Below are 24,178 nucleotides of genomic sequence, written 5' to 3'. Positions count from 1 at the left end.
GCAGGGATTCTGAAATATTTTATGGTGTCTCTCTTGGAGACAACCTCTCCTTCCATTCTTGATTGTATGGAAATCCTTACGCTACATATATTTGGCAATTGTAGCAATTGTTTACATTGAAAAGTAATGTTAGGATGTTATTTCTTAGGCCAGGTCTACACTACCGCGGTAGTTCGACGGCTGGCAATCGAACTTCCGGGTTCGATTTATCGCGTCTGGTCTGGACGCGATAAGTCGAACCAGGAAGTGCTCACCGTCGACTGCGGTACTCCACCTCAGCGAGAGGAGTACCGCGGAGTCGACGGGGGAGCCTGCCTGCCGCGTGTGGACTGCGTCTGAACCGCGGTAAATTCGAACTAAGGTATGTCGACTTCAGCTACGTTATTCACGTAGCTGAAGTTGCGTACCTTAGATCGAATTGGGGTGTTAGTGTAGACCAGGCCTTATATGTCTGGCTGTATTTTAATGCAATTTAGTAACTAGAAAGAAAGAGATCCAGCCTCATGTGACCAACCATCTATCCATAGACCACCAGCAACTGCTTCACAAACTTGCAGCAGTCCATGGAACACAGATTGGGAACCTCTGATGCAGCGGTTCTCAACCAGTGGCCCATGGGCTGCATGTGGCCCAATTAGCACGCTGCTGTGGCCCAGCTCAGCTGTGTGCTAAAGACTGGCCTGCGTGGCAAGGTCCAGGTTCCCGGCTGCTCGGCACGGTGGTGTTCAGGCTGCCGTGGCGGGGTTGGGACTGCCGGCCCACCCCGCGTGGTGTGCGTCTCAGGCCTTATTGCAAAATTCCATGAGGCCCCTTGGGATCTGGGGCCGCATTGCTATATTTGCCAAGAAATTAAAAAATATATTTAATAATAAAAAATGGAATTAACTCAGTTTCCTATTGTGTAATTCTTTGACACAGTTCTCATGGTCCCCTAGTCTGCAAAATACTTACACACATTCTTAAGTTTACTCCTATGGGACTGCTCACATGAGCAAAGTTAATCACCTGCTTAAGTGTTTGCAGGATCATGGCCATAGCTGTAATTGGAAGTGCTATAATCACTCAGTTTTTAAGTGGCTAGTTGGGTTAGTAATTATTTGTCTTCTAACATGTGCATATATATTTTTTTCCTCTAGGATTTAAAAAAGTATCGCTTCTATTACTGGTTTTGCTACCCTGCTCTCTGCTTCCCTGATGGCATACCTATTGTTCAGCAGGCGGTCTGCCTAGGTGAAAGGTTCTCTCCAACTCAGGTACTCAAACACCAACTGTCAAATCTTTAGTAGAGATCATTTTTTCTTGTTGCCTGTAAAACTACATATTTTGTCCTTGAACTTGCTGAGTTTTAACTAGAGTAGCTAGTTTGAGTTACTGATTTTACACTTCTATTTCTTTTTTACTTTATAAAATTCTCATTTTGATGTTTTATTGCCTCTTGCAACAATCCAGTTAGCCGAAGAGGCTAAGTATAAATCATGACTGGGCTCATTTTAGCATCTTTGGACAGAATATTGAATGTACAAAAGATTTTTAAGCATTTCATAGGCAGCGTGGTCTGGGAGAGTAGGTTGTTAATAGAGCTGATCAGGAAATAGTTTTCCCATCTTATGAGAATTTTTGAGATTCTGGAAAAGTTCCCCAAACCCACCTAGAAATACAAAAATGTATTAGATCAAGTCAGTTGAAACATGTTGATGATTTTGAGGTATTTTGTTTCAATTTTGACCATTTTAAAACGTTTTTGTACTTTTTTACTACAAATTAACATAAAATTCTAAAGAAGAAGTTGTTCAGAATCAAAAAATGGTTTTGAAAATGTCAAAACGGCAATTAAAAAAAAATCAAATTTTTTTTTAAATAGGCAGTTCATTGAAACCGATGTTCTTCCACAGTGGTTTTGGTTTATACAGATTTGCATTTTCCAATGAAAAAATGTTTCATCAAAAAATTCCTAATTAGCTCTAGTTGTTAGCCTGGGAATACTGAGCCTGGGTAGGGGCTTGCTCAGCCTTCGGAGAAATTTATCCTGCTCTCTCACCCTTTTGTGTGTCTTGTTTATTGAAAATATTAAACTCTTCAGGGCAGTGAATGTTTCTTGTGTTTGCACACTACCTAGCACAATGGGGCATGTCTGGGTACTACTGCAATACAAATAATATATATTAATAACTTTTGGGTCTAGAGAACATCATGGCTGGCCTGGAAAGAAGAAGAAGAAGGTTGACGGTATGGTGGATGATACTTTATCTGACAGGAAAGGAGGCTGGTGTGATAGCAAGATTCTGTCATCAGCAGAAACATTTGACTGATGAACTAGAGGTCAGACTTCAGAAAAGAAGGAGGTAGCAAAGAAAAAGCTGTTGGACTGTATCAGAAAGTGTAGACATGCAGAGGAAAGTCCTGAGGAAAACAGTTTAGAAAATAGGGTGACTGTTTGGCAACAGCTTCCGGCTTTTTGGTTAGAAACTGAAAATTCACAGGAATGCAATTATTTAATAACATTGATTTAAAATCAGTTTTCTTTACAGTTATGTCTTTAATAACTGTTTAGCTTTTTTGGTAGAATTTGAAACAATTATTTTACTATTCTGACTAAAATGATTGTAGATGGAGCATCTTATAGTGAAAGATGTGAGTCACTAATGAAGATTGACATTATAGGAGCGTATTGAGGATACCATAAGCCCTTTGTACTAAAAAAGGTCTTAACTGAATTTGGTAAATTGAACATGTATTTTTAAATGGTACTGTTTCATCTCAATGTGTGGACTGTGGTGGAGCCTTTTTCATTGATGGCTCAAGGTGGCACCTTTCAATTTTTTTCTTTTGACTGAAAATATGGTGATGGCTGATCTAAAGCAATGGTTCTCAAACTTATATGATTGAGCCCCCCTTTTTTATGTCTGTAGTCATTTATGCCTCCTCTCCCCCAAGTAGGTATACCTCCACCCAGCTCTGAAGGCAGAGCGGAGAGCAGTGGCTGCTGGCTGGGCGCCCAGTTCCGAAGGCAGCGCCAGGCCAGCAGCAGCACAGGAGTAAGAGTGGCAATGTGAAAAGTGATATTCGTCAATATCACTTTTCACAGCAGACTTAGTGCCCCATTGCCACCCTTACTTCTGTGCTGCTGCTGCTGCTGCCACTCTAGGGCTGATAGCCAGAGCCCTGCCTCCTCCAGGTGCAGGGTGGGAAGGAGAGCCTGAGCCTGGGGTTGCCTCCTGCTGATGGGGAGGGGAGGAGAGCCTGAGCCCAGGTGGCAGGCTCTGGCTGTCAGTCCCAGTGCGGTGGGGCTCCAGCTTTCCCCTTTATCCCGACCTCCCGGGTGTACACGGCTGTTCTGTGCAAGCGCCAGCCACCTGGGGCTGACAGCCAGAGCTCTTAACCAAAAAAACCCACGCAGATCATGCCTCCCTTGACACATTCCCACACTTCTGTTGGGAGGCCCGCCCCATTGTTTGAGAACTGCTGGTATAAAGCATTCTCATTGGAAATAAATCATCATAATCATTCTTCTAGGTTAGGAAAATGTTGGTTTAAAATATATGCCTGGATTATTTGTAGAAGTACTGTAAAAAATGTTAACACATGACTGTTCAGGGAAGAAGGGGACTAGGTTATGAGACAGAGGGAAAGTAGGAACTCCTGAGGGGAGAATGAGTCTGTTTATTCTGTGCTACAAAGGTAAAAAGAAGTTGTAGAGTTACTCAGTTGTACCCTTTGTTTTAACTGGAGTGAGTTAGTGTTGAACCGTGAAGTACTTTTAATGCCACTAGAAATTAGTGGGAAGCCGAGCCCCATAGCGAGGTATGTGGGAGAGACGCTTGGTACAACAGCGCAAACATACTACACAACGAATTTTATCATCTAACAGTGGAATACAATTAAAATATACCTCTAGAAATGGTTTAGATGTATTCTTACAAGAATGTTCTAGGTGGTTACTAATGAGTATTAGAAGAATCAGTTACCTTTACTATAGCAATTTGGATAATAACAATTGTTGTATGCAGTGTTGTTGTAGCCGCCTTGGTCCCAGGATATTAGAGAGACAGGGTGGGTGAGGTAGTATCTTTTATTGGTCACGCTGTTGTTGGTGAAAGAGACAAGCTTTTGAGCTACAGCTTCTCTGTCTCACTAACAGCAATTGGTCCATAAAAGATATTGCCTCAACCACCTTGTCTCTCTAATTAATAACAGTTGAGTATTTTGAAAGTAGGAAAGAAAGTTTAGTTTTTGTGGTTATTCATACTTCCTTTTTAAACAGAATGGAGGACTAAAGACTGTTTCTCTAAAAAAAACACATAGTTTATGTAGGATGGTATTCAGTGGTACAGTTAAAGTGTAGATGTCAGGATCCAAAGCTGCAATTGCAGCTGACCACTGAAAACCGATGTACCAAAGTAGCTAGAATGGATGATGCTCTTCATTATGCAGCGTCATGATCAGTGTTTACCACCATCCGATCCTGTGCTAATTTTTTTTTGTACTTTAAGGACAAAGCAGAGCTGTCAGCCCCCTCTCTCTCTAACAGTGGGACTATTATTATTTAGGGGACTTCCATATTTGCAAGTTGTTTTGGCCCTAAGAATAACACTTTAATTTTGTTTTATCTTTTTTTCCATATATCAGTTTGCAGCAGTGGCAGCAGTGCTTCTGCCTGTTTTGCATTGAAGATTTTATGGTTTTAACTTTTGCATATTAGTTCTCAGTTGCTTGGTTATAGTTTTTTTAAAACTACGGAATAAATGGTTAAGAACTCTTAGAATAGATACACTTGTGTTCAGCAAGTTAAAAGAAAAAAAGTATTACATATTCAGTTAAGAAAATATTTTTAGACTCACACAGGCACTGTTGAATTAGGATAATTCCAACAATCTGTTATGATATCTTTTTGCTTTCAGATTCAAGCGCTCCAGAAAGCATATGATGAACTTTGCCAGAGGGAAAGAGTTACTGCCTTGCCTTACTTTTTAATCAAGTATAATGACAAGTCTGTTTTGGTGTCACTGCTTAAAAACTGGAATGATTTTTTCCAAGATCAAGAGGAAAAGGTAAGTGGAATTTTGCACATATGCTCGGATGCCAGAAATATTTGTGCTGAATGTACAAACTGTTTAACCTCTCACTGGAATACTATACTGAGATCCAGTGCTTGTCCACTGAATAGAGTAGGTCAAGTCTCTGAACACCAGTTGCTCCCATTGATTACACTTGGACTTTGGGGAGCATAGCTTTAGGCATCTCAACCTGGGTATCCAAAAGTCCAGGCATCCCAAATTAGTGGATGGTTTGAAAATTTGGTACTTGAGCTCTCTATACTCATTACCCCATCTTTAAAAGAGAGATCATAAAACTTAGCTACTTTACTGGGCTGTTATGAGGATGAGTTAATAATATTTCTTAGTCACTTTGAAAACACAGCATTATGTAAGTGCAAAGCCCACCTATATTATTATGTATTTGCTTGTATGCTGCATGTAGGGGAGGAGTATGCAACAATTCATTTTTATAGTTGCTGCACTAGCTTTAAGTACACCTGGAAATGTTATAACAGTGACCTTCTACAAAAGAAAATATATAGTCCCATTATAAATTAATAAAAAATGTTAATATTAATATATTCAGCTTGTATCTTTCAAAATACCAGCAATAATACAAGAAAAACTGGCTCCTTTTTTAACTCTGCTGAAAAAAAAATCTGTATTTGAACAGTGTAAAGTTAAGTCTTTCATAGTCCTGTAGATGTGATGCAGGCTAAATGTTGGTTAGATGAGGTTGGAATGATTTTTTTATGTTGTTATGGGGAAATCATTCTCTGCATGTCTCCTTTTGAATGCAAAAAAAGCACTCTATGTTCCTTGGAGCCACAAGAGAATTTCCATCCTGATAATTCATAAAACAGAAGGCATCAAGGCAAGGGTTGACCAAGCTAGTTATACATTACGTAGTATTTATCTGTTCCATTTATCATCATGTTGTCCAGGTGCCTAGCTTTATTAGATCCTTCTGAAATTCTTCAGAGCCCTCTTTACTTTGACTAACCTTAACTCAGAGCCTTGAATAGTTTTTTGCTTTATAATGCTAAAAATTTACTGAGGAGCAAAGCTCCATAACTGAGGCTGAGGGAGAGCTAATTGTGCAGAACAGAAGTCTGTAAAGCTATTCATATCTCACACACAGGGAAGAAATTAAATAGTCATTGAAGTAGTTCAACTCTGTTTTATAACATTTGAGCTCCAATTATTTCCTCTGCTTTTTCCATTCTTTTTCTAAAATAAGGAAAATATTGTATTGTGGCTATGTAGGTATTATTTTGAAATAAGGAAACTTTAAAGACTAAATTTAAAAAGTGGCACTGTAAGTGTGATTTTGAAATACTATTAGATCATAGATACAAGCATGCCCTATCAGATGGAATCTTCCTCTATATGAGAGAAGCCTGTATCATACCAAATAAAGTCCTTTCTTAGTGTTCAGTTTGGAGGGCAATATCTGAGTTCTGTGCTTAAATCCTTTAATAAAGGATTGCCCTTGCCAGTGACTTTACCTTTACATTGACTGACCCAGCATCTATTACCCTGTCTCTTTTTATATCATGATTATCCACTATCCATCAACAGGGAGGTTTGCAAGGAATAATCTGACCACTTGGTAGGCATCTTCAGGTTTTGTAAAACTGCTTTTTGGGCTTAGATAGCTGAGGAAATGCATATGGTGCAGTGAAGTACAAGTGAATGTTAGGTGGCCAGAATGAACAAAACTGGGAGCTGTGGGAAACATTAAACTGCGTGAAATGGCATACAATATGTCAGGGGTTGGCAACCTAAGGCACGCGTGCCAAAGGTGGCATGCGAGCCGATTTTTGATGGCACGCGGTGGCGGGCTGAGCGGCTCAACCCACTGCTGCTCTGGGGTTCCGGCTGCTGGCCCGTTGCCAGCCGGGATCCCGGCCACCGGCCCCACTCAGCACCTGCTGCTGGTCTGGGGACCCCCAGGGAATCCCAGGCTGGCAGCGGGCTGAGCAGGCCAGCGGCTGAGAGCCCGGCTGTCAGGAGCTGGCGGCCGGAACCCCAGAGTGGCGGCAGGCTGAGCCGCTCAGCCCGCTGCCAGTCTGGGGTCCTGGCCACCGGCCGTGCTCAGCCCGCTGCCGGTCTGGGGTTCCATTCACTCAGCTGGCAGCGGGCTGAGCGGGGCTGGTGGTGGGCTGAGCGGGGCCGGTGGCCCGCCGCCAGCCCCGCACAGCCCGCTGCCAGCTGAGTGAATGGAGCCGCTCAGCCCGCTGCTGGTCTGGGGTTCCGTCCGCCACCTCCTGCCAGCCGGGATCCCGGCCACCGGCCCCCCTCAGCCCGCTACCAGCCTGGGGTTCTGCTCACCCAGGCCGGCAGGACGCTGAGCGGGGCCGGCGGCTGGGACCCCGATTGGCAAGGGGCTGGCAGCCGGAACCCCAGACAAGGATCCCAGGCAAGGATCACACTAAATTGATAAGATCTGCATTTTAATTTTATTTTAAATGAAGCTTCTTAAATATTTTAAAAACCTTATTTACTTTAAATACAACAATAGTTTATTTACATAATATGGACAGAGAGAGAGACCTTCTACAAACGTTAAAATGTATTACTGGCACGCGAAACCTTAACTTACAGTGAACTTGGCACACCACTTCTGAAAGGTTGCCGATCCCTGCAATATGTCATAGTTTGGTAGGCGTTGTTAATTACTTTTTAAATGCCATATGTGATTTCTTACTGACATAATGTGTAAGATAACAAGATACATTGTATTACTGTGAATCTTGTGCTGTTATGCATAGAGTTTTCAATGGGGCTATTTTGTTTGCAGGTGACGGTTGGAGTTTATGATCCCTGCAATTTTACCCAGTATCCAGGATGGCCGCTGAGGAACTTACTGGTCATGGCAGCACACAGATGGTATTGGTTTTATCTCTTATTAGATGAGCCCTTTTTTCGGCCCACCTGACTTACACAACACACCTTGAACCTTAACTTTGCCCTGAAATATGCAAAAATATATGCAAAGGTGAAAATAAGAAATTACTAGGAGTGTGTTGGAAATGGATCCCTTGAATAGGAAATATCTTAGAAATTTGTTATTTTGATCTTTCTGCATATTTTTGCAAATTTTAGTGTGCAAAGGCCAGGGACCCAGCCTGTTGCTACTTCCATATAGTCCTTCACTTCTTGGCTGCTCCCCCCTACATTCTTAATGGTTAGTTTCTAGACGTTGAGCCCTGTTTTTAAATTCTCTCCACTCCAAATCTTTCTGAAATTTTACCTGCTACATCACATTCCAGAGCAGAGATTTATTTCTGAAAAGTTTGGTAAAAGTAAAAAAAAAAAAAAAAAATCCTCTTTTGGGGGAATTTGGAGTAGAGGAGGGTTAATATCTGAGTTTATAAAGGGAACCTACCTTCAACTTAAACTAAGGAGCAGCTACTGCCACTTCATCATATAGCAGATTTCTAAGTGAGTAGAAGCAAAACCTGAAAGCGAGTCTAGTCTCTGGATTTGTTGTGTAGCACCGACTGATTGAGGATGCTAATGTGTGCAAGTGCCCTTGGAAAGCTGTTTTGCTTCAGAGAATAAAACTGTCAAATGACCACCAATGGTACATGAGCTAAAGTCTGAAGAACACATACTCTAAAGTTCTTCTGCATTGCCTGATTGAACATTTGTTTTTGGTTTATTTCACACTGTCATCTTTTGCGTTATAAAATACCATCCATCTAACATTGGGTTGTTTGATTAATTTAAGCTGCAACTTCAAATTTTTGACATTCTAGTAACGTGTAATGAGATAATAAACCTTCAATTAACCATGTTAACAGTGGCATTTTCAAGGCTGCTAGGTGAATGATAGCATAGGAGGGTATATCCGTGTGCATATTACTTATCTGTGCATCCTGTGGGGATATGAGAATCCCAAATTCCGTTATTTGCCAAACACCTAATTCTTTTACTTTGATGCTCAGCAGTGAGTGAATATGAATAATGGGTGCAGAGCTAAGTTGGTGAAGGGGGAGGAGACAAAAACTGAATCAGATCAAGGATTCTGAGGAGTGTGCTAAGTCATGGAGGAGGTAGGATGGCACCTCCTGCTGCACTGTCATTACAACTTTATTACGCTGTACTCTGGGGCTTCTCTGGTCATTATGCCTCAAAACATATGGTGCTTCTAGTTCCCAGTAACACTGTGCAGATGGGTAGTTAACAGTGTGGAAGTCCTGAGTGCAATTTCAGTGGAGCTGCACCAGTTTCCATATAACAGTGGACAGCTTTAGGTATTCATTAATCATGTTGGGTTTCTTCATATTTGATCAGATAGAAATATAGGCATGTTATCGTATATGAATCCAATACCAATGGAAGATTTGTCATAGTCTGAGTTTCCAAAGGATTAAAGCTGTATGACACTAGAGGACTAATAAAGTGAAGTTCCTGTTTGAGCATCCTTCTTTTCTGCTGGAGGAGTGCCAGATCTTTTATAACTACCTTGCTATTTATTTTTTAACGCCAGGGGTAACCACCTCCATTCAGTCGAAGTGCTCTGCTTCAGAGACAGGACCATGCAAGGCGTGAGAGACATAACACACAGCAGCATCTTTGAAATAAAGCTTCCACAGATGCCACAGAGCCCAGGTAATCCATTGTCAAAGGATGACTTTCAGAATACAGAAACTGATGTTACTTGACTTCTCTTCTCTATGATCACTAAGAAGATGGAAGAGAGATTAGTGCTGCTAACTTGTTGCTGATGTTAGCTGCTACCTCGAATATAGTGCATCTTAAGTATCAGAGGGGTAGCCGTGTTAGTCTGTATCCACAAAAACAACGAGGAGTCCTGTTCAGGTTGGGGGGCTGTCTATAAGCGAGGATTGGCCTGCCTCCCAAGGCCTGTGAGAGTGGGGGATCGTTTTCCAGGATAGGTTGTAGATTGTTGATGATGAGCTGGAGAGGTTTTAGCTGGGGGCTGTACATGATGGCCAGTGGTGTTCTGTTATTTTCCTTGTTGGGCCTGTCCTGTAGTAAGTGACTTCTGGGTACCTGTCTCGCTCCGTCAGTCTGTTTCCTCACTTCCCCAGGTGGGTATTGTAGTTACAAGAATGCTTGATAGAGATCTTTTGTAGGTGTTTGTTTCTGTCTGAGGGATTGGAGCAAATGCGATTGTACAGCCCGCTGCTAAAACCTCTCCAGCTCATCATTAACGATTGACAACCTATCCTGGAAAACGATCCCCCACACTCACAGGCCTTGGGAGGCAGGCCAATCCTTGCTTACAGACAGCTCCCCAACCTGAAGCGAATACTCAGCAGCAACTACACACCACACCACGCCACAGAAACACTAACCCAGGAACCAGTGCCTGTAACAAACCCCGTTGCCTTCTCTGTCCCCATATCTACTCTAGTGACACCATCATAGGACCCAGCCACACCATCAGAGGCTCATTCACCTGAACACCTACTAATATGATATATGCCATCATGTGCCAGCAATGCCCCTCTGCCATGTACATTGGCCAAACCGGATAGTCTCTAGGTAAAAGGATAAATGGACACAAATCAGACATCAGGAATGGTAACATACAAAACCCAGTAGAACATTTCAATCTCCCTGAACACTCAAGAACAGATTTAAAAGTAGCCAGTCTTCAACAACAACAAAAACAGACTTCAAAGAGAAACTGCAGAGCTACAATTCATTTGCAAACTTAACACCATCAATTTGAGTGGTTGGCTCACTACAAAAGCAATTTTTCCTCTCTTCGTATTGATACTTTCTCATCAATTATTTGGTGTGGACCACATCCACCCTGATTAAATTAGCCTTCAACATTGGTTTGCCACTTGTAAGATAACTCCCTTCTCTTCATGTGCCAATATATATTTATGCCTGTTTCTGTAATTTTCACTCCATGCATCTGAAGAAGTGGTTTTTTTACCCATGAAAGCTTATGCCCACATAAATCTCTTAGTCATTAAGGTGCCACCGGACTCCTCATTGTTTTAGTGCATCTTAAATTATTCATATGTCTTTCTGAAGAAAATAGTTTTATCTTCTAGAAGGAAAGAGGATAATTTACTTTGAGAGTAAGGTTCTTTGGTGTAATCATCGATCCTTTATGCTCTCATTTTAATTACAAGCATGATACAGCCACAGGTAATTTCTGTCACAGTGCATACATTATTAATGTATGTTGTCATTTCTTATTAAAAGTGTGTTTAATCACTAGACTACCAAAAATACACACAATCATATTAAGTGCATGAAACAAGGTACTTATAAATCCACTTTGTACTCTCATAAAACCATAAAAATCACAATTTTGGTATGTTTGGGATGTTTTTGTATCTATATTTTGTGATATTAAGACCTGAAGGAAATTAGAGCAATGCATTGTAAATTTGGGAAACCAGGACTCAGTTGCTATTGATAATATTGCATCAGAACAGAACAAAACTATTTATAGATCCTTTCATCTGAGGGTCTCAGAGTATTTCACAAATAATAGTTAAAACAAAAGTCACCATCCATGCAAGGTCAGCGAGTGGTATTATACCTATTTACAGATAGGGACACCAAGTCATGGAGAAGTGAAGTGACTTGTCCAAGGTCACTTAGCCCCCAGTCCTGCAGACAATCATGCATATGCACCACTTTAAACATGAGTGTAACTCTTTGCAGGATCAGGACCGTAGCTAGTCTTTGTCAGAGCTGGGAATAAAACACAGATGTTCTGATTCATATGCCTCTCTTCTACCTCTGAGAATCACACTGTTATTTATTACTTATAAGAAGCTTAAGAAATACTTGGGAAAGATCAGTGTAGATATTACAATAGTCAGTTAACAAGCTTACATTTTCAGTCTCCATCTGTAATATTAAATATTGCTAATCAAAAGAACCACACATTCTTATTCTTGTAACCTTTCTCCTCCCCTTCTCTCTCTTTCCCATGTCTTTTCTCTGTCTCTAAAGTGCCTAGCACACTATGAGTGCTATGTGCTGAAAAAATACATCTGTAGATGCCAAATTTAATACTCACATACAGGAGGCTTCAGTTTAAAAGCTGATATAGGCACACGTGTGTGGGTGAACAAAATTTTTGGTACTCTCTTGAGGGGATCTGGAGTCCTGCTGTCCCCTGCCCCAATGGTGTCCTTAGGAGAAGACTCATCTGTCTTGACAATGGCCTGGGATTTTGATGGTTAATTCCCAGCCAGAGTCCAGAGACAGCTCAGGGAGACACTCACAGCTGGGAACTAATTAGGTGCAGCTGAATCTATTTAGGTTCAGTATGTTAGAGGTTCTGTCCAGACTAGGAAAACAAGGTATGTTTAAAAGCATGTTAGCTAAGACTTTTCAACTAACATGCTTTAAAACATTAGAATAAACAAAAAGCAGAGCGCAGTGCACACAATATGAAAAAAGGGACACTTTCTACCAAATTTTTGCCATACAAAAGAATCTCTATTGCAGTGAAGAGTTCTGTTATTTAACATCCTTAATGACTTGACAGTTTTGGGAAAGGTGGGTTTGTTTGTTTTTTGTTTGGCAAGGTGGAATTTAGGTTTTTAATATCATGGAGTTTTTTGTTTGTTTGTTCTGAAAAGTAGATTGTCCAAAAGCTGTTGGATGGGAGAAAAACCAAAAAGGAGGCATGGGTCCAAGAATGGTTAATCTCAGCGAATGTATGGATCCTAAAAGGTATGTGGTGGTTTAAAAACATTTATAATCTGATCAGGCCTGAAATATACCAGGCTTTGAGGGTATGGGGAGCGAGAATGTAAGGTCCAAAGACTACCTGGATCTTAAATGTGCTTTCTCAGATATAAGAAAATATAGTTGTGACAATGTTAGTGCCCAATCCTGCCATCCATTTTTACCAGGTGCAATGCATACTCCCATGGAAGGCCCCATTGACCGTGGAACTTCTCAGAGTAGAAAGCACCATGCCTAGTAATAAGTGCTTCCAGGATGGGGCACTAATTTGGAAATCCAGATTAGTTACTTTTTAAAGTTAAGTTGAATGCAAGCTGTATTTCTATGTACCTGAGTTTCTGTGCTTAGACCTATGTTTGTATTGTTGAATTCTGTGACTTTACTTCTTGTCCTTTTTAGTTTAACTTTATCAATGCAGAGTCACAATGTACTTAATGGCTGGCAAGACATAAGAACAGGTTGACTGCTGTAAAGAATGTGGCCTTGGTAACTTCCATCATTGTGCCCTTAGGTTTTGATTGTTGGGTGCAGAATGCTCCTGTGAGAAGGTACATGCCCTCAACTCCTGCTGAAGTCAGTGGAAGTTGAGGGTGTTTAGCAGTATACCTTGCAGTATTGAACAGTTTTAATTTTATGGATAGTTTTCCACTCCCTCTACCTCTGAGTTGTACAAGTGAATGATGGAAGAGGTAGAAAAGATGCACATAGCCCTTCCTGAAGAGAAGCTGGAAGAGGCAAAAAATGAGTGTATGATGCATAGCTGTACAAAATGACTGGATGTAAGTACAGCTTAGTGGAGCCCTCTGCAAAGAAGAGGTGATAAAAACAAATCAAGCCTTACGTGAGACTGAAAGAGGGGACCATGCTGAGTGTAAGGAGGGCTGGTTCTGGCAGAAAGAAGTCTCCTGTATATGTTATGTGTCATTTATCTCCCTCATGAATAAGCTGCTGTGATCTGCTCTGCTCAGAACTTTAAAAGCCTGATACATTGACCAGCCAGCAAATCCAACATAGGCTGCAAATGAAACTGGTTAACTGCTTTGGTATCCTTTAAAGCGTCCACACAGCAATCAATACTGCACTCTGGAGGAAAGGCATGTGTAATAATTCTTGTGCAGTGTGACGGTGACTGGCTGAGGGGCATCAGAGAAAGAATTTAACAATTACCTGTGGCATTTGGATGGAATCTGAGGTGAAAGGTCACGTCTCATTTTCAAACTTGGGTCAGAGGCTGTTCACCTTGGAATATAAAATGTGGGTTGGCATCTTATCCAGCAGACTTTACGGGCCTGATCCAATTCCATTAACTTCCATGGACTTTGGACTTAATCCAAAGTAATTAAATTATTTTCCCCCACCTTCCCCTGCAGCATGGGATGTGGATTACCTGCTAGAATCATCTGGGGATATATCACCTCATCACTTCCCTGCCTTTGCAGAGGCCTTGAGCATTGATGGCATCGTGATCTCTCCTGTTTTCTGCCTGTGGCACCTGAGAATTGAAATGCTTCACTCCAACTAGTGTGACTGGGCTTAATATAGGAGTACTTGAGTGAACTATATAATGATCTGTGCTATTCAGGAGGTCAGACTGGATGATCTAATGCCCCTTCTGCACTTAAACTCTATGAAACTAAATGTCATTTTCATGGACTGCCTTTTTTGGTTTATTACTTATGGGCCTCTGGAGTATATGATTTTTCGTAGCATGAAGTATATGTTTAATGGCAATCTTGTCAAATACCTAGGGAGTAAGTTTTTAAAAATAGGACAATTACTGATTGTCTTGTTGTTCTTGTTTCAGCATCTTTCTAATTCATTTGTAAGAACCACAGTAAACATTTTTATAAAACTTTATTGCGTTACTGTTTTTGGCGTATTGATTGTTATATGAGATGACAATAGGATAGAATGTCAAAATTTGTGTAGGTAAATAATGCTGCTGGCACAACACTTCATCTTTACCTCCTTTTTTTTATTACTATATATTTGATTAGCAAAAGGTTTAGTAGAATTTATGCATAGTATCTTTAAGAATTCTCTACAAGGGCCAAAGTATATGAGAGTAAATTGCATGGACTGATTAACGTCAAATCCGTTGACAAGGTTCTTTATTCATAGCAGGGAGTGTTGTGCAGAAGCAGACTCCGTGATTTTTACTTTTCATTTTAAGTATTCTTAGAGATGCTCATACTGTATACTGCTTTAGCTATTTCATTAGCTAGTGCAATGTTTCCCAACCTTGGATGTGGTCCTCTAAAGATCATTTAGATACAGATATGCAAAATAAATTGATTTCTCTGTTGTATATCTGCATTTAGCTCTGTAGTATCTAGGCACAGGTGGCTGTGAGAGGAAGAGCTTGCATGTAGCCTGCTAGCCCAAGCTTTTCCATTTTGCATCCGTGCTGCTTGGGTTAGTCAAGTGAGCGCATGCACCCTTCAGTAGAGAACCTTCAAAGGTGGTTATCTTCTTTTTGCCTGTAGAGAAGGATGATCCATTGGTTAGGATGCTAGCCTAACACCCAAGAGACCCAGGTTCAATTCCCTGTTCCGCCACAGACTTCCTGTGTAATTGTTGTGACTTATTCTCTGTGTGCCTCAGTTCCCCATCTGTAAAATGGGGATAATAATACTTTCCTACCTAAACGATAAATACAATAAGGATTATGACTAAATATAGGCTAAGTACATTCAGGATTGTGATGTAATCAGATACTTCGTTGATGGGAGACATGTAAAGACCTCCGACAGACAGAATGTAGTCTTGTGGTCTGCTGGGCAGGAGAGAAGGGGACTGAAAAACAAAAAAGTCAGTGAAGAATAAATTTTAAAAAATATAGAGAAAAGACCGTGTTTAAAAAGAGAAAAAAAACTGAACTGAGATCAAGTGGACAGAAAAAGAGAGAGATGATAGCAGCTGCTGGGGTATATCATGAAGGGATATGGGGCAATGAGTGGGGGGAGCTCCAGTCCTTCCACCTCCCTCCTCCCCCCCCCAAAACATAAATAAAAATTGAGAACCAGTGCTTAGTTGGAACAAAAGGCCAATGCTGCATTAGAGAGTATTCAGGAATGATGTTGTTGTTTGTTTTTATTTCACTATATAGGTTAGCTGAGTCGTCTGTGGATCTTAACCTTAAATTGATGTGCTGGCGGTTGGTGCCTACTCTTGACCTGGAGAAAGTTGTGTCTTCTAAGTGTCTGCTGCTAGGAGCTGGTACGCTGGGTTGTTGTGTAGCCAGAACCTTAATGGTAAGTACAAGAGTTACTCCTGAAGGTGACCTGCTGTCTCTCATAAAGGTTGCTTTTTTCATCCTTGTGCTAAAGAATGGAAGAATACAATGAAATCAACATGTGTATGTTATGTGTGTGTATCACAGAAATATTGCAGTTCTATGTGTTTTTTTTTTTAAATTAAAAACTGCCCATGTACAAAGTGCAAATTTGTCTTGAATAAAATAACAAATAAGTTCACAAAATCAAATTCAAACCAAAATATTTGAAATAAATAATTGTGTCAGTGAGAGACAGTTCAGTGTGATCAAAAGGAATTTTACTATAGGTAGCTTCTAAAACTGTAATAACTTAATCTGCAGTTAATCGTAGAATTTGAATTGTGAACAAAAGTCCACTTATGCTTTTAATGCTATAGACTCAAAGGGGTTTCTGTTACATCCTTTGAACCAAAGTCTTACAGTGTTAAATTAGTCATTGCCAATTACTTGGATTTTTTGTTTGTTTAGGGATGGGGAGTCAGACAGATCACATTTGTGGACAATGCAAAAATCTCATATTCCAACCCTGTACGGCAGCCTCTATACGAGTTTGAAGATTGTCTCGATGGTGGGAAGCCTAAGGCACTTGCGGCAGCAGACAGACTGCAAAAAATATTTCCAGGAGTGGTAAGTAAAATATTTTGGTGGTTATATCTCAACATATTGAGAAGACAGCTGGCCTTAAATAGCTCCATAGTATTCCTTTGCTCTGCTCATGTTAATGCTTAAAAAGAAAAGGGGAGCAGAAAACTAAAATGCAAGGAAACAAAGTTTATACTGCAGTCACTGGCGAACTGTAGGAGCTGTATTCACATGCAGGGTGCAAGGGAATGAAACTTGTGGCAATAAAAATAGGCAACAAGATGAGTTCTAAGGGCTCATCTCAACTTCCTTTCCACAGAGTCACAGTAAACAAATGTTCTCCAGTTTCTCTTCTGTGGTGTGTTTTAATGTGCTCTCAGAAATGGCTGATTTTGGAACAGTTCCACTGAATGCATTTAAAAGCCCTGAGCGTTTCACACAATCTTGAGGCTCTATCCATGTTCCCCTTTTCAGTCACATGTAAATAGTTTGGTGTTTAATTACTTATGCACTTGAATTTTTCTTTCATTTTTAGACAATTAACACAAATCTTGGTTATTGCCCAAATCTGTCTCCATTCATTGTCTGACATTTTCTCCTGCCGGACTTTCAAGTAATCATTTTTCTGGTACTAACATCTATTTGCAGTTTGCTATAGAGAGAAGTCTGTATTATATTTTCACAAGTGCGTCTAAGACCATTGCTGTTGTTCCTTAAATGTCTGATGATTTTCAACCTGTTGAAAAGCCAGAGAATTACCATTGGTGGTGTCTGTTCTGAAATTACAGATTGGAAATTACCAGAGTGGGGGGCTAAAAAACTAGAGGTATTGTATGTGTTCTGCTATCAAGCTTGGGAATTCTAGATAAAATATAATTAACAATATAGGCATCAATCCTGAAATAAGATTGCATGTGAGCAGACCCCTGTGCCATCAGTGGGACTTTTTATGGTGGCATGGGTCCATTCATGTGCATCCAATGGCCAGTGGGGCACAGGTTAGCACCATATTTTCCCAGATGTTTTAGGCAGAGTTTGGGTAAACTGGTAAAAAGTTAGGTTATCCCAGTCTTCCTACCACCTAATTCCCGAACTAGAAAGGACTCTTTTACCTGCACATCTTTAATAAGACAATCTTATTTTAAGATAATTTCCATCATTTAGAAAGATGCAAATCTTTCACCTTTATCTGATAATGGTGCCTTTGGACTGAAATGACCTAGTGTTCTAGAGATCACCACAAGAGAACATTATTCATATCTTGTGAATAGTAAAGCTTTTTTTAAAGTGTGAAATAGTATTATCCTGATTCCAGGTGTGAGAGCAAACTTCTGTATATTTTTAATGTCCCCTGTTGTCCACATTTTGCTTCTATATTATTTTGTAAGATTGATATTGAACAATTAGAAGTAGAATTTGGCCAATAATAGGGATTACTCAGGTATTCATTTCACGTGGATCCATGTAATTTAAAACATTGTTCTCAAAAGCGGTCTCGTCTCGTCTCTTAAATAGTCTGTAATGCTCCATTTATACTTCAGATGTCTGTATTTCTTCTTGGTTTAGCTGCTGCAAGTAATGACTTTTTTCTGAATCCCATAACCATGTGGGCTTTTCAGATATTTTTCTCATCTTGAACTGTGTCCTTAATATCTTCAAATTATGTCAGTACTCATTATTACTTTAATGAATTCAGCTTCCTGTATGCTTGAAACTATTAACAATTCTGCACACTGTATCCATTGTGGCCTTGTCTAGAGGGCTGTGCCCTGTTCGCTCTGATGTCCCAGCTGACTTCCATTATGTTATTAACATGAGGTGAGAGAAGGTGGCCTTATGACAAAGATAATTAAGAATATCCTGTTTTTGTAAGGAACGTGACAAGCTGAATTGTGAAAATGTCTGTTAGACTTTGGCATTTCCCCCTCACTACTCTTTGGTTTTAGGCCAGAGACTAAAAAGTCTGGTGGAAATGTGAGGCCTGGCTCCTAAAGGATGTCCCTTGTTTTAGGTATCAATTTAGTATTTTGAAACTGAACATGTGAACGTAAGATACTGAGCAGACAGTTGGTGAAGGGTGGATACTTTTAATAAAATTATTCATGTGTCCCAAGACCTGTGGAGGAGCAGGGTAAGAAATGTGCATACACACAGTGGCTATGCAGATTTCCATAAGAGATCAGCACTCGCATCTGGATCCAGATTTTCAAAAGAGCTCATCACATCGGATAGCAAATTCTTTTGTAGATCTGGCCATGACTGTGACAGTAGAAGCTGCAGAGCACATCTGAATATCTGGTCCTTTGTGGGTATACAAGCAATGTTGGAGTGGGCAGTGGGCAATTCTGACACATGACTTATGCTGTCTTGCCTCCTGTTTTCTACAGAATCCTGCAGAAAGGAATTAACTATGGGAAAATATTGCTGTAAATGTATGTTTGAGATAATTAAACTTCACATTTGACTTTATGTGATATCCAACCAATCATGTAATAATTCTTTATATTAATGTATTCAACTCCTTTTCTAATTATTATTAATTTCTCCTATCCACCTTCATTATTAATAATAAAAATAAGGATGTTTTAAATATTACTGAGAAGCATAAACTGTGTGACATTGCTCTGTTACAGCTGCTCATACCCTACCCCATTAAGTAGACCTTATAAAGAAGCTTCTTTCTAAATGTTTTGGAGATATGTTTTAATTATTCCAAGGACTAAAATACTCAGCTGTACCAGCATATTTCTGTTCTGCTTCTATTTCTTGATTGTAAAGCCATAATTATTCATCAAATTCTCTACTGCCACTTAACCATAGTAGTAAATTTGGCAATAGATTTGAGATGAGTTATCTAATTATGAGAAATGAAAGCTATATTTGTATTTTATTTTAACTCTTGGGTTGCTACATATGTTTACATGCATCCCATTATTATTATTATTATTTATTATTTATTTTGTTGTGCAGTACCACCTGGAGCCTCAAGCATCTGTAGTTCCATTGTGTCAGGCACTATACAGCCACATAGGAAATGACAGCCTCTGCCACAAAGTCCTTATGAGCTAAACCTTACCAACAACTTTTTTGTGTCTGGCAAAATGGGAAAATACACAAATATTATACCACATGAGTCTGTAATAATTCTATAGCTCTCATAATAGTACTTTTTAAAATAAAACAAAACAAACACTTTGCCAGTGAAAGGAAGCACAAATTTGCTTTTGTTCAGATATAACACTTGAGCAAAACTTGTCTCTTTATACACACAAGGACTTTCCTGAGTAAACATTTCACAGTTGTTTGATTTGTTTGTTTGCTGCTTTGATTCCACCCCTCTCCCCCGGCTTTATTCCAGGCAAAAGCAGTGTTTTTAAATGCTGCCCAGTATTATAGAAGTGCTGCTGCACCAATATAGTTAAGTTTGCATCATGACTTCTGTTTAAAAGTTGACCTAAGTCCTCTTAAAAAATGGCACAATTAGTTGGATTCCTTTGAAATTGTGTGTGCTTTAGGAGGGTGCTGAATAGGGTTAGTGTCCCGAATATGGGGTTATTTGAGCTGGGGGGAAAATTCAGAGTTTCATTTAACAGACCAATTAGGTTAATGCAGAAATCCTGCTTTATCTCTCTTTTTTTCCAAAGGGTTTCACCTGTGACACTATCCTGTAGCTTAGATTTTATTTATGGTCCACGTCAGAAGTAAGCATTTATTTTGGTGATGAGGGGGAATATGAATTCTGTGAGGTGGGAATTAGAAATGCTACTAAAATGACAGTGTTCCTGAAAAATTAATCCGAGCCTTCAGAAGAGGTGGTGGCTGTGCCAGAAATTATATTTGATTAAGATTAGCTTTCTGTTCTTAAGAATATGATAGTTGGAACTAGATATTAAAAAAATTGACCAGCTGTGAAGAAAAGTGTTGGAGACTCCAGCATGTATTACTCATTTTATCTCATTCTTCCTGTAGAAAAGTATGTGTGTGACATCTTTAAAACCCTTCCTATCTGTACATCCCAGCCTCCTGCTACTGGAATTGGAGTCCAGCTACTTGTGCTGGGGTCTGAGCACAGCTGCCAAGATTTTAAAATAAATTTTGCGAGGGATAATTATTTAAATAAGACGAAAGTCTGTGGAGACACTTGACATGCACATGCTTACTATCACCACCCGGATACTGGAGAGTTTTTGTGCATTGTGGTGGATTTGAGCATTTTACAGATCTTAACTACTGAATCATCACAACCTTCTAGTGAGTTACCTATTATTACACCTATTTTGCAGATGGGAATGTGATGGCAGAAAGGGTCAGTGCCTGATTTCAAGAGAGGCAGAACACTCGAATCTCCCATTGACTTCAACTTGAGTTATGGGCACTTTTACAAGTTAATTCCTAAGTGCCTTCGTTGACTTCTTGTCAAAGCTGTGATTAGCATGCAGGCATCTCTTATCCTTGTGCTTAACCCACTACACCATTTTGCTTTCAACTCCATTGAGTTTCCTGAGAGAGAGATCCTGCAGGGGCCCCAGTGCTATCAGCAGCCCTTCCATGGCTGTGTACGGATCTGGGTTCCGTCCAAGTATCAAAGGACTCGAAGCCATGGTTTTCAGACCCAAATGGTTTGCATCACTTTACATGTTCACGGAGATCTTCAAGAAAAGAAGAATTAAAAATTCACCACCTTAAAAACTAAACACAAAAAATGCTTTAAGATTCTCCTTTTAATGGTGAGGTTCCCCTCAATTGGGGAAGGGGAAGGAACCACAGCTACAGACATTGCCACCTCTATATTTTTGGCAGTACCATTTTCTTAATTTAAAGTGATATTGTTTTAAAAGCTAGCATGGGTGTGGAGCTAAAATGTATATCATTATTATTAATTATGGTAGTGCCTGAGGGCCAACCCAAGAGTGGGGTCCCATTGTACTAGGCACTGTACAAACAGCAATAGACAGTCCTTGCCCACAACACACACAAGCAGAGTAAACAAAGTGATGGAGACAAACGTGAGAGTTTGGAGGTTTTTTGAGGGGCAGAGGGCTTTGTGCGGGGGATCAGCTAAATGGAAGGAAAAGGGGAGTGAACGGGGCTGGGCAGGGAAGGAGAGGGTAGGAAGGGCAGGTGTGATACGAAGCGGAGGTGAAGAGACTGAGGGCAGGGGACAGGGAACAGTCAATCACCACAAGGCAGAGAAAGTCAGAACTGTCTACAGTCAAGACTGGAACGTCCAAAGGTGAAAGAGGTCCCCGCCTTAGCTGACTGTCTGTTCTTTACACTTTTCCCCCTAAGTTCACATGATGGGGGGGGAAGAAAGGGTACCTTGTGGGGCAGAGTTGGAGTTAGGGGGAGTCTCTCCTGTACAGTTTTATATTATTCTGTGTGTATTTACTGGAATGTTTCATGAATGTGCTAGAATTCAAAGGCAGTGTGTTTGAATTCAGTCGATTCATGTTTGGTTTTTCTCATGACAGCAGCTTGGTGAGACAGGGCATGAAAGTGGCACTCATTTCTGTAAAATACTGTGTATACAAGGTTACACCCAAATTTTGTGTGCGTGGATGAGACTTTAATATGCTGCTCCACTATTTGTCATCTTATTTTATTCTCATTCTATATTTTTATATCACTCTTGTTCTTCTTTTACATTTTTTCTCTGCATTTGTAAAATTTTAAATGCTGCCAAATGGACCTTTGTTTTTCTGTATAATTAGACTTGAAAGGATTAGATTTTAATCAGTAAATATCAGTAAACAATTTCACCATACACACACAAACTGATGAAAAAAATTTCCATTGATGATGATGATTGAAATTTACAGATAGGCAAAGTAAGAAAAATGCTGCTTGCGAACTTATTAGTTTGATTTAAGAACACTTACTTTGTATATTTTGACATGTGATGATGACGATTTGTGTTTTAACGGTTATAAACCTTTAACTTTTTGAATCTGAACATATACTGTTAAATAATTCTGACCCCCCCCCATAATTTCCAGCAACTGTTAAAATGTAAATAGATAAAAATTGAAAACAATGTATGAAATGTATTGATATTTTCCATAGAAATTATAAAAAAAAATTGAAATCTGTCAAGCCTATCTATAAATATATGCTCTGCACCAAACTGAACATTTAGTTACTGCCATAGAAGTGAACACTGAGGTGCACGATCTACTGGTAAGTGAACTTGACTACATTACCACCATCACTTAAGAGCAGAGTTTTAAAAAAGAACATGTATTTTAATAATCTTTTGCACAATCCCCAAATTTCAATAGTTGTTCATGTACATGTTTGTACTTGCACACTAAACTTTACACAAAATGTGTATATGTATATATACACACACACGTATTTATAATGTATTACCATAGAAATTATAACCTACATTAACTTTGTATTTTGTCGTGCCTGCCCTTAATCTTGTGGACTGTGTAATATTTCATTTGGACAGGAAAAATAATAGAGTATGGTTGACCTTCAGCTAAAAATTCACTTCCCAAATACCACCAGCATCATGCTGAAACAAATCATTCATGTGTAAATTAGTGTCTCATAGAAGCCTTTAATTTTTCAGGATTTCTTAGATGAGTAGGAGACATTTTGTGCTGGTTAATTCACAGATAGTTTTATTTAAAAAAAACACAAGTGCAAAATGTTCTCTTACAGTTATTTCCCATTTTATTTTTCAGATTAGAGTATTAAAATCTATCCAGTAATTATGGAAATCATCTATCCATAAAGGTTCTGATTTACATTATCCTTACGAGTGCACATACATTTGAGGCCTGTGATACATTTGATACATTATTTGTATTATGGGCAAAAATATAAAAATGACAGTGATATTAATAGGTTTAAGAAGGAATGTTTGGTGCAATTTAAATAGCCATTCTTTTCAAAGACTTAGAAGATCAATAGCCAGTGTGCTTGAAATTCCATTATGCCACGAAAGCAAGTGATTTTTTTTGCCTATGTCAGGGCAGAGGGCTGGGGGTGTGTGGAGGTGCAGGGCACAAGGCTGGGTGTGGGGGGGTGCAGGGCAGAGGGCTGGGGTGTGTGTGGAGGTGCAGGGCAGAAGGCTGGGTGTTGGGGGGAGGTCAGGGCAGAGGGCTGGGGGTGTGTGGAGGTGCAGGACAGAAGGCTGGGTGGTGGGGGGAAGGTCAGGGCAGAGGGCTGGAGGGTGTGTGGAGGTGCAGGGCAGAAGGCTGAGGGTGTGTGGGGAGAATCAGGGCAGAGGGCTGGGGTGTGTGTGGAGGTGCAGGGCACAAGGCTGGGTGTGTTTGGGGATGATCAGGGCAGAAGGCTGGGGTGCTCGGCTCGTGGGGGTGCTCCCAGCCCCCTGCCCTGAGCGGCTCACGGCAGGGGGCTGGGAGGAATATGCCCTGTTCCACTCCCTTCCCCAAGGCCCGTCCCTACCTCTCTCTGCCTCCTCTATGGAGCAGGGAGCACGCTGCCACTCGGCTCTGCTCTTCCCCCTCCCCCTCTCAAGGGCCATCGCCGGTAGGGAGAGGGGGGAGGAGGAGGGGCCGGAATGCACCACGTTGTGGGAAGAAACGGGGGAGGGGGGGAGCTTGGC

The 24,178-nt window shown here is 40.3% G+C and overlaps 1 protein-coding gene across 3 annotated transcripts in view; it reads left to right on the top strand.

Annotated features, from left to right (window-relative positions):
- The window catches only part of ATG7 (autophagy related 7), a 279,680-nt gene that overhangs the window by 10,029 nt on the left and 245,473 nt on the right, over positions 1 to 24,178 (top strand). For 2 of the 3 annotated variants that reach the window (XM_024211978.2, XM_024211975.2), the window contains exons 6-12: positions 1,137 to 1,253; positions 4,899 to 5,048; positions 7,840 to 7,928; positions 9,535 to 9,656; positions 12,632 to 12,725; positions 15,850 to 15,994; positions 16,486 to 16,644. In XM_024211978.2, coding sequence (XP_024067746.1) covers positions 1,137 to 1,253; positions 4,899 to 5,048; positions 7,840 to 7,928; positions 9,535 to 9,656; positions 12,632 to 12,725; positions 15,850 to 15,994; positions 16,486 to 16,644 — 876 coding nt within the window. The remainder of the gene's footprint in view (positions 1 to 1,136; positions 1,254 to 4,898; positions 5,049 to 7,839; positions 7,929 to 9,534; positions 9,657 to 12,631; positions 12,726 to 15,849; positions 15,995 to 16,485; positions 16,645 to 24,178) is intronic. The other variant, XM_024211976.2, reaches the window with a different exon arrangement.

This window comes from Terrapene carolina, unplaced genomic scaffold (assembly GCF_002925995.2).
Source record: "Terrapene carolina triunguis isolate 2854851 unplaced genomic scaffold, T_m_triunguis-2.0 Scaffold232, whole genome shotgun sequence".
NCBI classification, from domain to species: Eukaryota; Metazoa; Chordata; order Testudines; family Emydidae; genus Terrapene; species Terrapene triunguis.
Note: the sequence above shows the minus strand (reverse complement) of the source record. Positions and strands in the feature narration are given on the sequence as shown.